We start from the raw sequence: 12,220 nt of genomic DNA on the forward strand, positions 1-12,220 counted from the left end.
ATTATTAAAGATATGCAAATTTTCCATTAAAAATCATTTTATTGCACCTCCTTGTAATCCCAAATAATCTTCCTTAGAATAAATTACCAATAAGTTCAACTAACTCTGGTCTAATTTTAGATTGTTTTTTTATCTTAATTATAATTTCAGAGACCCCAATTAACCATCAGCTAATAAAAATTATTAGTCCTAAAGTAAAACGGAGCTTTTGTATTTCTGGAAACAACGATCAACCATCTCACAATCTAAATTCATTGACTTTGATGGATTTAATTGGTCAGCATTGATAAGTCTCTTGTCTGGCTTGTGTATAAATTTTATTTACTTCTAAAACTAAAATCAGGTTAGAATGTAAATTCTAAAGGTGATTTACGTGAAACAACTTGCTTCACGTCAAGCCTTCGCGTTCGCGAAACGCTTTCTTCATTTCGTTCAGTTTCCTTCTTTTGTAGTCTCGTCGCGTCTGCTGCTTTTCCTCGAGGGCACGTATCTGCGCCTCGATGGAGCGCTCTTTGTTCAGCAAGTTGTCGAGCTTTGTCACCAGGAGTTCGCGCGCACGTTTCTTATTGTCCCACTGGCTTCTCGTCTCGTGGCATCTGACAACGAGCCCCGTGGGTTTGTGCTTCAATAAGACCGCATTGCTCGTCTTGTTCGTCGCCTGGCCACCCGGACCGCTGCCGCGGATGAACTGCTCCTCAAGGTCAGCCTCGTCCACCTTAGGAACGTTCGAGTAATCGAGATAACGCTTGAACGACTTATTGCGAACTTGTACGCTTTCCCAATTAATCGCGACGCCTAAGGACAGAAGGAACTTGTCGCGGCTGCCCAACGAACAAATGCCATTGTGGATTTTTAAACGCGTCAACACGGACCTCGCTGACATGACTCTTCCTTTGTCTTCATAAGTCTTTTGGTGCAGCAAAACGATATCTATACCACTTTCCTAGCTTCCAAGAGTTTCATACCTTTCTGCGAAAGGAGAAATAAAGAGATTTATTAGTCCCGAATGATCAACAGAGAACTTTTAGAGATTACATAACGCCATACATAATGCAATCAAAATTTAAACACTGGAAAAGAAATTAGGCGGTATAAATATATGACATTTAATTTTTCTTTTTCTAGTTTTAAATTTGATTACATATACACGTAAATATATATGTGTATAACAAAAATATAATCTTTAATATGCAGATAAGGTAAAAATTTACTTTCCAATTAAAAGAGATTACATAAACGCGTAACAAAGAAAAATTAATCTTGCTCTTATATGCCGAATACAATTCCATAAATTTTAACTTTTCTTCAGATTAACGTAGCGCCTATCCGGAATTATTTAACACGTAGTACACTTAAAATAAATATTTTGAAACCACAGTTTATAGGTTAGAAACAATGAGAGGTTATAAGCGGTACGCTACTCGCATTCCGATACGCAGCGTGATTACCTTCAATTGGAAGTCTATCGTCGCTTCGTCGGACAGATTTTTGTTATTCCTGAAAGCCGTCTGGATCCTGTAGCGAAAATACTTCTTATTTGTGAGCCTCAAAGTTTCGCCGTACCTCAGAATGCCCTTGTAAAGTCTTAGGACAGCTTGTCGGCTCATCGCGACTTGTCGGAATCAACGAATCAACTGAATTGACTGGACAAGGACATATATCTGGGTGGATTTGTGTTGAGAACATGCACGGCCATGCGTGCCCGGTGATACGCGGCGACATCGAGACGAGCTGGTTTTTTTTTCTCTCTCTCTCTCTCCCCAATATAGATCAGCTGACGGGTAAAGCGGGGAGCACACACTTCTGCACAACGCATAATGCGTAAGGGTTGGTTTATAATAGCCGTAACCGTTGATTTAACCCTTAATCTTTAAGAAATTGACCAATCACAGTCGATTATTCTTCTCACATTCGACTGTGATTAGTCAATTTTTTAAAGATTACGGCTTAAATCAACGGTTACGGCTATTATAAATCAACCCTAAGAATAAGAAAACTGATTGGTCCACACACATGTGCATAAAGGCCATTGCACGTAACAAATTTTTAGTCATAATCGTAAGGCCGTAAGAAAATAGGGTAATTATTCAGTTTACACCCCTCACCTCCGATTTTGATGAACTTGGGCTTATTCGACGCGTTTTTGCACGAAACGAACGACGCTGGCAGAAAAAAGTGTCGCTCTGCCCCGCGACGCGAGATATTAATCGTTAAAGTTGACAGGAATCAGATCATGATTCCTGTCATACCGACGACATGTAGCAACCAGTAGCAACACTGAACACTGAACGTGCCCTGCGGCCACACGCGCATGCTCAGTGGTCGCACGCGCATGTAAAACTGCGCCAATTTTAACGCTCGGTGGAAAGAAAGATAATTTAAAAAGTCATATTATATTTTCAAAATTAGACAATTTTGGTATAAAATCTCTCAAATTTACGTGAAATCCCTATACAATTTTTTTTGTGCATTTCTCAGGTTTGACGTTTGACGGAGGAGCAGTCTCAAATAACGTTAGAATTCTTGGAATTCTAACTCGAAAAGCTTCTGTATGACGTCATCTATTTGCAGCTCCTTTGCGATCTCCGTTATCAATTCATCTACGAGCTTGTCAGATATCCTGTAGACACATTGAAAACACATTTACGGGATAAAATTCTCAACATAAAAATGGTTATTATTATATTTACCAAGCAACAATGTCCCATGGTTTATTTTGCGTATTGCTAGAGTACATTGGAATCAATTGCATCGATCGTTGATATTCCTGCCTATATTTCAAAAAACTCATCTCTATTTCCTCGGAAACAACAAGCTCGATGTTGTTCAGCGAGTCTGCCATAAGTTTTCCTTCTTTTACCTATTGCATTCATATAATCAACATACAATATGTTTAACCATTTTTCAGTGTTTATTTATAACTTACTTTTGCCTCAAAATCTGGTAATTCCACCAAGCTCTCGTAATCCGCTTGACACGACGCGTCACAATAACGAGGTACTTTTGACGCATTTTCTATCGACGACACACAAATCAATTGCATATTCTCGCCATTTTTCCGCATCTCCGTCAAAGTTCTTTAAAACAAAATGATAAATTGTATCTCATTTCTCTTTAGCTATCAAAAGTAAAAAATAAGGAAAAGTGTATTTATATAAAATGTAACGTGGACCATTCGTACCTGTTTGTCTTAAGACATTCGCATTCACTGCCGGCTGAATAACATATGTCGCAGCTTGTGCTTGTGTTGATTTTTGCATTCATGCTCTTAGGCAATTGATATTTCTGCAGGAATTTCATTAATGTCTTCGCACTAGTTTTAGAATAAGCTGGCCTCGTTTCCGATTCATTTTGCTACATGTAAATTTGCAACGCTTACGATAAAATCGAATTAGAGATAAATTAGAGATAACTGAATAATCTCATCTTTTAAAAAAGATAATTTAGGCAGCATCGCGCTGAAGTTCACCTTATTAGAAATAAAAGACATGAAATCTGCTATAACCGGCACCAACGTAGACAAATGATCCTCTGTAATCGCCGTCTCTCTTTCGTCGTCATTATTTGTGGAAGTATTCTTAACAATATTTTCTATAGTTTCCAATTGCTTTCGATTCTGCAACTTACCAGAATCCTTTCTCGGCGCTTTACATATTCTCCTAGTGAGCATTTCATTATTGTGCCTTTCTTGCGTTTCGAAATTGTTGCCCTGTAAAGTGGAACAAAGTGTTTCAACTTTAATGTTACAAAAAATTTGTCCCATATTGTTGCAATAAATCCTTTACATCTGAGTCTATAGGTAATATATCCATCATGGTCTTTATATCCTCCTCTTTTGCGAACGTCCTATGTTTTCTAATGCCAGTCTGACCTGTATCCTTAGACGGTGTTATAGGACTAGGATATGATTGATCCGTTATTAGCTCGTTAGAGACTCTCTTAACATCTATCGCGCTATACCTTTTATCTTTTTGATGATAATCTAAAAGTTAACGCACATAGTGTACGAGCTAAAATATTGCAAATAATATACATCGTACTTGATAGCGTATAAAATGATTTTACATACTTGTCTTGGGTTTTGAAATATTTTTGGAAACTTTGGTGTCCATGCTGTACATGCTTAACCGATTAGACAATTGTTTGCGATTGAGTCGCTTTTTATTTGTCGAGTTTGGAGTGAAGGATGCCATTGAGAGAGTTTTGTTAGTATCGGGCAAGTCGTTATTCGCATGGACTTTCACATTTGACAAAACGGTATTGCATTTGCTTTCAATCTCCTTCCCCTGCGAACGAAGAAGCAACTTCTAAACAAATTCAAATCTAATGTTTCTTTCATTTTTGTAAAGTGCAAAAGATTGTACAATCGATCATCAGTTAGCATAAATTCATATTAATAGCGTAAACGTAACGTTACCAGCGACAAAACATCAGTGTCCCCCGAATCAAAATAATTTAAGTGGAGCCTATCGCACATAGTCTTCAGATCGAGAACTACTTGCAATATCTCTCTAAGCTTTCCAGGCTGTCCCTTGGGAATAGAGCTGGGAATGTGTTTGCAATAGGCGACCAATGCGTGCAGCAACAACTGATGAGCAGCAAGAAGTTTGTGCTCAATGGCATGCATGTGCAGACCCAGATTTCTATGATTCGGCCTTATTATCGCACGCGGCGAGATAACGCACATATGCCTCCGGATATCCTTGACATATCTATTAAGATCGTACAGATAGTTCCTCGAGAATCGTACGGCGAATTCGGCGACGCACTGCTGCCGTCTCTGAAGGTCCTTGATCCCGTCCGGCGCAGAGATGTTTCCCAATCTGAACGTGATTTCGTCCAGTAATTCGCAGACCCTTCTCTGCATCGTCAAGATCTTGTGCACGGTGAACGGATCTGGTCGCACGTAAATGACTCCATTCGCGACGTAGTCGCGGCGCGCGCTGCTTTCAGGACTGGAACTGTATTCGACACCGTTACTCGCATGCTGCCTCGAAGGTTGCCTCTTTCGCGGTATTGCGTGACCGGAACGAGACTTTCTGGCGTACGACTTGAAGTCCTCGGGCTCATGCCTTCTTTTATAAGCTGGAGCGTTATTCTCTTCGGGAATCGTAAGCAGCAAATTGGCGCTACCTGTCCCGGTGTCTTTCATAATCGGCACTTTCTTTGGAACCGAGTCCCTGATATTATTTACCTATTATTATGTGAGCTTTAGCGATCTAATCGATGTAACCTCGCGATACTATTTTCATAGAAAATTTGCTTACCTTCGGTTTTTTTTTCTCATTGTTTCCAGTCTTATCACCACACTTTTTCCTTATTCCGTCAGGCAAAACGTCCGCCTCCAATTTTTTAAGTTCTTTATCCGCTTCCCTCATACCTTCGTCCAATAGCTGTTTGATACTCCGAACAGAGGACTGAATGCCATTTTTGTCGTAGCCATTCAGCTCTTGTTGCCTGACGAAAGATGCCCATACGCTTTCCTCCTCCTCCCGACATCTCTGTCTGCGTACGTCCTTTACTATGTACTTGAAACGATTTGTGGGCACATACTGTAATGGAAAAGAAATAAGATAAGTGTCTTGTTTCGTATTTATCAACGATAAAATGCACGAGAGGCATCCTAAATAGCCAAATCTATTGAAAACAGATCTCACGTCCGTAATCTTTTTTGGCAGAGCACCAGCAAAAATACAATAGAATCTGTTAACGGATTATGATAAGAGATCTGTGGAAACTGAGTAGAATCTGTCATTCCGTAATCATAGATGTATCCCCCATTTAAATGATTACGAAACGACAAATTCCACTTATAGTTTCTACCGATAGCCCACTGGTAGTAGCTTGACAAATTCTGCTGATAAAATATGAGTTTAAATCAGATGACAGATAGTTGATACCGGTTGATATTCTATTCAAGTCTGTGAACTGCTCAAAGCGCTAATAAAATTCGAAATAGATTTTGTAAAGTGTGCACTACAAATTTTGTTGGCAGAATGTCAATAGAAATGTAATAAAAAGATGTTGATAGAACACGATGGCAGATTAACTGCAGAAACGAGCATATTCATCATTCCATAATCCTACTTGGTTTCTGTTAGCAGTCTGCCGTCAAATTACGTCAGCAGACTTTGCCAGGAGAACGTGAGCTTGAGGGGATCCTAAAACCGTCTGTAATACCGGTTTTTTTCTTCGCATATCTTTTTATTGGCTTTATGGATTTAAAAATCCTTCTCCAAAGTTTAAGTACGCATCAAAATCTAGGTCATGGTGGTCGACGTTATATCGAAAACGAAAAAAAAATTAATATTTTTTGTTACGCGTGACGACAATATTTGTTTTGTACAAAAATTTCACAATAAATATCCACAAAATTAGACCGGCACGACCTAGGGACAACATGTAAGAACAATATCGTGCAATTGGAACTAAGAATAAAAGCCTACAAAAAAAGATTAATTGTAATGAATGCAATATAACCTATATATAACCATGTGTCTATCCTTGTCAATCATCATTGTCTACACAAGGACAGATATAGAATTTGGTCGGTAACACAGACGGCTGCCAATCTACCGCATCTACTCTACCCGAATCTGCGGGCAAACCGCGGCGCTAACATTTCGCACATTCCTTGGAAGGGATATGCACGCGGAATGAAACGTTACGTGAACTGTCTCGAGATGAGTCCGCGGAATCTACCTTAAAGTTAAAATCATCGTTTTCATTTCCAGAAAGGAACGGATCCTCCGTCACGTCGTCGCTCAGGTGCAGGACGGTTTCCGCGGGATTCAAGAGGAGCGACATCCTATTCCTTGGTTATGTCCGGTATTTCGAGGGGTGCGCGTTCATTTGCGTCCCCTCGGCCGTGCCATAAACGACGGATATCAAAGAGGGGGGAAGTACGATCTTGAAAAACGGGACGTCGTGCGGCACGACCCTCGTTTGCATGGGAACGCGGTGGACGGACTTGGGTCGACTTGGGAATACGAGCTTCTTGTCCGGATATCGATTGTATAGTGTATAGGCTGAAATTGGCGCGACACGAAAAATCGATATCTCTCCCTTGTTGGATTCTTTCAATCCCCTCCCCCCCCCCAATGGTTCAAGGCCGTTCCAACGATATTAAATTCGATCGAATTCATCGCCCCCGCGATGAAGCGTTTCGCGGACGGAAATCCGGATCGAGGACGGGAATGCCGAATCGCTATATAAGTATTGTATTGTTCGCGTTTCGTCATGCGGAGCGTTTCTTCGAGCGTTTTTCCAGACGCGCCAAATGTTTTCAATCCCTTCGATCGATGGAAGAAAAAAAATTCGAATTCGAATTTCAAACTGAAATCTCGCGGTGGAAAACGATTTCGGGGAGAAAGAATATCGTCGCTATTCCTTTTCTCCGCATACACGGAACGACGGTCGACGAGGCGAAAGGCGAAGGGCGAAGGGCGAAGGGTCGAGTTTTTGTCAGCTGCGCGATTGGGAGCGCGCCGGCTACGTGAGATACACGATCGGGAAGAGGCGTGGGCGCGGCCACGCGCCGCGGATCAATACTCGCGGCGTCTCGGCGGCACCGGGTTAACCCGCGGCGAACGGGGTGTAATCGCCAGCGGTGCTCAACGCGCGGCCTCCTCGACCGACCTCGACGCGAGGCGGCTTTCCGTGCGTCCCGACCACGCCGGTTCGACGCACCGCGTCGCTCGCTACGATTAATTACTCGTCCCGCTCAGTTTAGGCAAGTCCGATTCATCGCGGGCGAGAAATGGCCTCTGGCCTCCGCGGCGCGCGTACAGGAAATGCTGCGCCGCGGGGAAGCGGCGGAGCACCTCTGCGAGAGGCGGCGGACTCGCCGGTCGTGAAAAGCGCGCGAGATTCGAACGGCGACGTGGAATCGCGATCGAAATCGGTCTCGCGGTTCGCCTTGGCGGCGCGTAAACGCGGATGGAAGGTGAAATTGCGCGTCGGCCGGTCGACCTTCCCGAATTGCCGCGTCTGTCGCGTTCGCGGGGAGAACGATCGCTCGACGATCGCTGCACGACGGTCGCTACACGTCGCGGATCGTTCGAGTCCCGCGGCTCGGGGCTGCGCCACGCTCGAACGTCGCCGGCCAATCGGCGCGCGCAGGACGTTCTCATTCAACCCTCGGACTTCGCTGCGCCGCGCTGCGCTCCGCGACTCATCCGCTCCGCTTCCGCTTCTCGTCCTGCGAATTCCCTCTCGCCGCGAGCTCGAGGGTGCTCGGTAAGGCCGCCCGATAATTTTCTCACTTCGATACGCGTTTAACGAATAGATAAGTCTTCGCGCGACATGTCGTCGCTTGAGCCTCGTTAATTTGTTTCGCGCGATCGTTTCTCGGCAACATTTATATAGACTCCCCCATGGCGTTGCGAGATCCGAAAGAAGTGTTTTCAAATCCTACGATTGTCGTCCGCGTTCTTTTTTTATCCATAACGCTCGCGTAAAGATAAATATACGCTTCGGCGATTCGTGTCGATTTTGCGGCGCGTTCGATCCACGAAACCAAGTCGCTGAACAGTGACGTGTTCGATTGATTGACGCTATTGCGTTTCTTAAGTTTCCTCGCTCGTTCGGTTCCGTCCACCACTTGCTTTCACGAGTGTAAAAACAAATAATGAAATGGCTCCCGGATCGACGTTCTCGGGAAACTGTATAAATGTCCCTGTGATCAAGTGTGAAGTGTGGATCCTTCGCGACTCTTGCGATACTTAGATTCTCGTATTTGTATAAGAGAGTGATACTAATTGCGAAATTATGCATTCTCCACACAGGTTGCTAGAACACTTGAGGAAGCTTTATTCGCGCTAACAAACTCAAGTCGCAACTGTGTAGTTTGAGTGCGTGTCTTAGATCACTGGTAAAGGTATAACGGATATCATAAAAAAAAATAGGCGAGGGCAAAGCCAGCTGATACCGACGTCTAACTTCTGACTGATATCAACCGGCCAACTTCAGGATGACATCTAAAGTGCTGATGAAACTACCAACGGTGCCCTTCCCTCAAGTGAGTATACGCTCGTCTTCTCATTAAACGTTGAGTTACCATTCAGAAAAAATGCTGTTTAATTTGATTTGAAGTATATTTAAATCAAGACATTGACCTAGCTTTGATCAATGTCTGTTATCCTTTCGATGTAGAAAGTACGTTATAAAATTCACTGAGATGAGATTACTTGTTTGATTATTTATTTGTTTGAGTATAAGAGAGAAAGGCTCCAAGTTTTTTTTTAAGATTCGAGTTTTGTATGCTCTTTATTCATTACAAGAGAGAAAAACTTTAAATTTTTAATAAGCCTTTGTTCGTACGAAAGGGGAAGAAAGCACCACCCGACTTGGTCTCCTTGCCCGAAAGAAACGATGGATTCGCGCACGTCAGGCATCAAAGCTTGAACGTGGACAGAGTAATGCAACTGGAGCAGAACGTGAAGTTTCTACAAGAACAACATCAGGCAACTTTGGTCGCTTTACATCAGGAGATAGAATGCCTGCGTCAGCGAAATAGAGGTAACGGATAATTATATTGGTTCTCCTCAAGTATTTTGCCTCTAATCTGTTTTATAAACGTTTACAGATCTGCAATTTCAATTAGTATTTTCCAAAAGAGCACACTATGGTGCGGCTAGTAGTCCTTCTTCGCCCGAAGATAATGGAAATGGGTTTGCGAAATCAAAGGTAACGTGCGATACCATTATTGATCATTTGATAATACCTATGCCTTTTGATGGATACCTCGAGCATCTAAAAGTTTGAATCCTGAATTTACAGGGTAGCCCAATATGTGTCAATGTAACACCTTTGCAAGTGGAGCTTCTGGAGAAAGACTTGCAAGATATTAAGGTGTCGTTACAAGAGGCGAAAACACATAACCAGTACTTGTCGAACATTATAGAGCAGCAAAAAAAGTCAGTTGTTTTACACGAAAGTATATCATATGGGTGTCGTGACGGTAGGCTAACGTTTCTTTCTTTTATTCTGCAGGAGATTGGACATAACGGAAGAGCAGAGAAACAAAATTGAAGTGGCGGACGTGGGAATTCAAGTCGGAGATCCCGTGCAAGCGAGCCTAGTTGTGCTTTTGGAGGAATCGTATGCGATGGTGAAACGGTTGCGCAAGGAGAATATGGATCAAAAGAAGGAGATAGCCTCGTTAAAGGCGGCTTCCTCGGCAAACTACGCTGGTACTAGCAGAAACGGACGTTCCCGCGACGGTAATAATTCCCATTACAATCGTGGTTCGCCTACGAGTACGACGCAGGAACAGAATTCTCGTAAATTTCCACCGTTACCAGTACCGAGCTACTGGCATCGTAGATCACCGAGGTATAGCTCATAGAATTCTATCGTCTATATCTATAAACTTGTAAATTCATCGTAAAAGACATGGTTGAAAAGTCTAAGCAGTCATTTAAAATCTACGTGTGAATTATTACAGGTACGGCGCGAATCGACACGAGAAGCAAGACCATCGGGCAGATACGGACTCGACCGTTTTGCCGCAACTCCAGAACGGCAGCGTGAAGTCAGCGGAAGCGGCCAGTTTCGAATCGCCGTCTTATCGATCGCGCGAGTACCGCAATTACGGCCGCGACGGCAACAATCGTAAATACAGAGGTCAAGCGTCGCGAAGAGACAGCAATCATTATTACCATTCTCGCGAATTCAAAGACAGAAATTCCAAGGATCATCCGAGAGACGTGAACGACACTGGTGAGGGCTCGAAAGACGCGGATAATCCTCGAAGACAGTAGATCGCGATACACGTTGCCGATATGCGTAAAGATAGTGCGATCTGACGAGGAGTCCTCTGGGACTATAACGCATTGAGATTTTGAACACGTGAGAATTTCGATACTATACCAGCTATAAGACTTATCGTTAACGAGCGATCAATGTTCTCTTCACTGGTGCTGATCGATCACGACAGTCTCGTGCATATATAGCATGCAATAGGATAGCGACGACGAATGGGTATAAACTGTACGATTTTCGATGGAACAATCTAGTTTGTATTCTAATTTTAATTGTTATAGGCTGCCGTAAAGGGATGTAGAAACTTGCGCTTTGTAGATTGACGATAATCAGCAGAGTGTTTAGCGGAAGACTTTTTGCTAGACAAGAAGACTTTTTTTCTTCCTACACACAGTCACACAGAAACGAGAGAAAATGAGTGCGACCAAGGGCTCGCTATAAGTGCTAGCTTTTCGGCTGATGCTCGTAACTTCACAGACTTGAGCTTAATATGCGTGCAATAATCCGATATGCTGTCGACGCATGTGTGTACGTGTATTAAACTTTTAATCGATAATGAAGCATTAAAGAGTCGCTTCTGAGAGTCAAATCTAGTCATTTTCACGTATTCTATTGAGACAACAAATCGTTGAACGATTTATCATTATATACACACATAGATATATAATACATATACAAATATATATACATATACATATAAATATGTATATATATATTTATATTTTTTATTGGTTTTTTATGTGTATCTATATTGTTAATGTATTTGTTACGTACAATGCATTATATTTCATTAAAGTAAAGTCAAGTTATATTTTATTTTGATCTTGCGATAATATTATTGACAATCTGATTGTCTCATAAAAATATGCACGAATCTATTGCATTTGATTATTCTCTTCTTCGACAATTTTCTTTATTTTTTCTTTGACTATTTTCAACTACGAAACATTTAAAGATTATTAGACTTGTCTACATTAGGCAAGAATTTTCGTAATTTCTACTTATAACCGATTCTTGAATTTTAAAAATAGCAGAATGTATGTAGTATTGTTAAATTTATTCATTTTAGAAGAATTCGCGGATATCCTGCGGAATAACATGGAAAAAATTTGCCACATTAATCGGATTATAATACAGAAGTGTACTTTATAATTACGTAAAATCTTGTACGCTTATGAATGGATGAATTATCAAAATAATATAATATCATAACAATCATGTGCGTAATTTAATTTTTTGAAAAACCATCTTCCACGATTATTCTATATATATATTCCATATATATTAAATAAATATCTTGGCTTATCGTGTGTAATCTTTACATTTATCGTCATCATTATTTCGAAATATTTTACTTAATTCTGCGTTACATACACATCTAGATTTGTTTTAAGATGTGAAATTTCAATGCTTCAAATATATTATTACAATCATAAATTATTTCGTCGAATTAATT

At 41.5% G+C, this 12,220-nt stretch overlaps 4 protein-coding genes across 10 annotated transcripts; 1 reads left to right on the plus strand and 3 right to left on the minus strand.

Moving 5' to 3' along the window:
• Positions 1-19: 19 nt before the first annotated feature.
• LOC143895519 (mitochondrial translation release factor in rescue) lies at positions 20-883 on the minus strand. Its single transcript, XM_077402710.1, has one exon. It carries the CDS (start codon positions 881-883, stop codon positions 389-391), a length of 495 nt encoding a protein of 164 aa, XP_077258836.1. The 3' UTR covers positions 20-388.
• Positions 782-1,749, minus strand: LOC143895521 (mitochondrial ribosome and complex I assembly factor AltMIEF1-like). The gene is made up of 2 exons (XM_077402713.1): positions 1,449-1,749; positions 782-969 (listed from the first exon to the last, which is right to left on the minus strand). Exons 1-2 carry the CDS (start codon positions 1,605-1,607, stop codon positions 931-933), a joined length of 198 nt encoding a protein of 65 aa, XP_077258839.1. The 5' UTR covers positions 1,608-1,749; the 3' UTR covers positions 782-930.
• Positions 1,750-7,899, minus strand: LOC143895511 (uncharacterized). 7 transcript variants are annotated; one of them, XR_013256350.1, is made up of 11 exons: positions 6,703-7,899; positions 5,268-5,552; positions 4,418-5,194; positions 4,070-4,286; positions 3,786-3,982; positions 3,470-3,709; positions 3,182-3,354; positions 2,927-3,077; positions 2,691-2,860; positions 2,106-2,620; positions 1,750-1,803 (listed from the first exon to the last, which is right to left on the minus strand). XR_013256350.1 is itself a non-coding variant. In XM_077402688.1 (10 exons), exons 1-10 carry the CDS (start codon positions 6,805-6,807, stop codon positions 2,515-2,517), a joined length of 2,421 nt encoding a protein of 806 aa, XP_077258814.1. In that variant the 5' UTR covers positions 6,808-7,899; the 3' UTR covers positions 1,750-2,514. The 7 variants fall into 7 exon arrangements, 6 of the variants coding, with proteins under 6 accessions (XP_077258814.1, XP_077258817.1, XP_077258815.1 ...); XM_077402688.1 differs by having other exon boundaries at positions 1,750-2,620; XM_077402691.1 differs by lacking the exon at positions 6,703-7,899 and adding an exon at positions 6,481-6,635 and having other exon boundaries at positions 1,750-2,620.
• A 197-nt stretch (positions 7,900-8,096) lies between these two features.
• LOC143895517 (uncharacterized) lies at positions 8,097-11,982 on the plus strand. The gene is made up of 7 exons (XM_077402708.1): positions 8,097-8,238; positions 8,787-9,019; positions 9,327-9,519; positions 9,587-9,687; positions 9,781-9,917; positions 9,994-10,335; positions 10,448-11,982. Exons 2-7 carry the CDS (start codon positions 8,972-8,974, stop codon positions 10,761-10,763), a joined length of 1,137 nt encoding a protein of 378 aa, XP_077258834.1. The 5' UTR covers positions 8,097-8,238; positions 8,787-8,971; the 3' UTR covers positions 10,764-11,982.
• Positions 11,983-12,220: the final 238 nt, after the last annotated feature.

This window comes from Temnothorax americanus, unplaced genomic scaffold (genome assembly GCF_048541705.1).
Source record: "Temnothorax americanus isolate GAGA-0224 unplaced genomic scaffold, ASM4854170v1 Scaffold16, whole genome shotgun sequence".
NCBI lineage: Eukaryota > Metazoa > Arthropoda > Insecta > Hymenoptera > Formicidae > Temnothorax > Temnothorax americanus.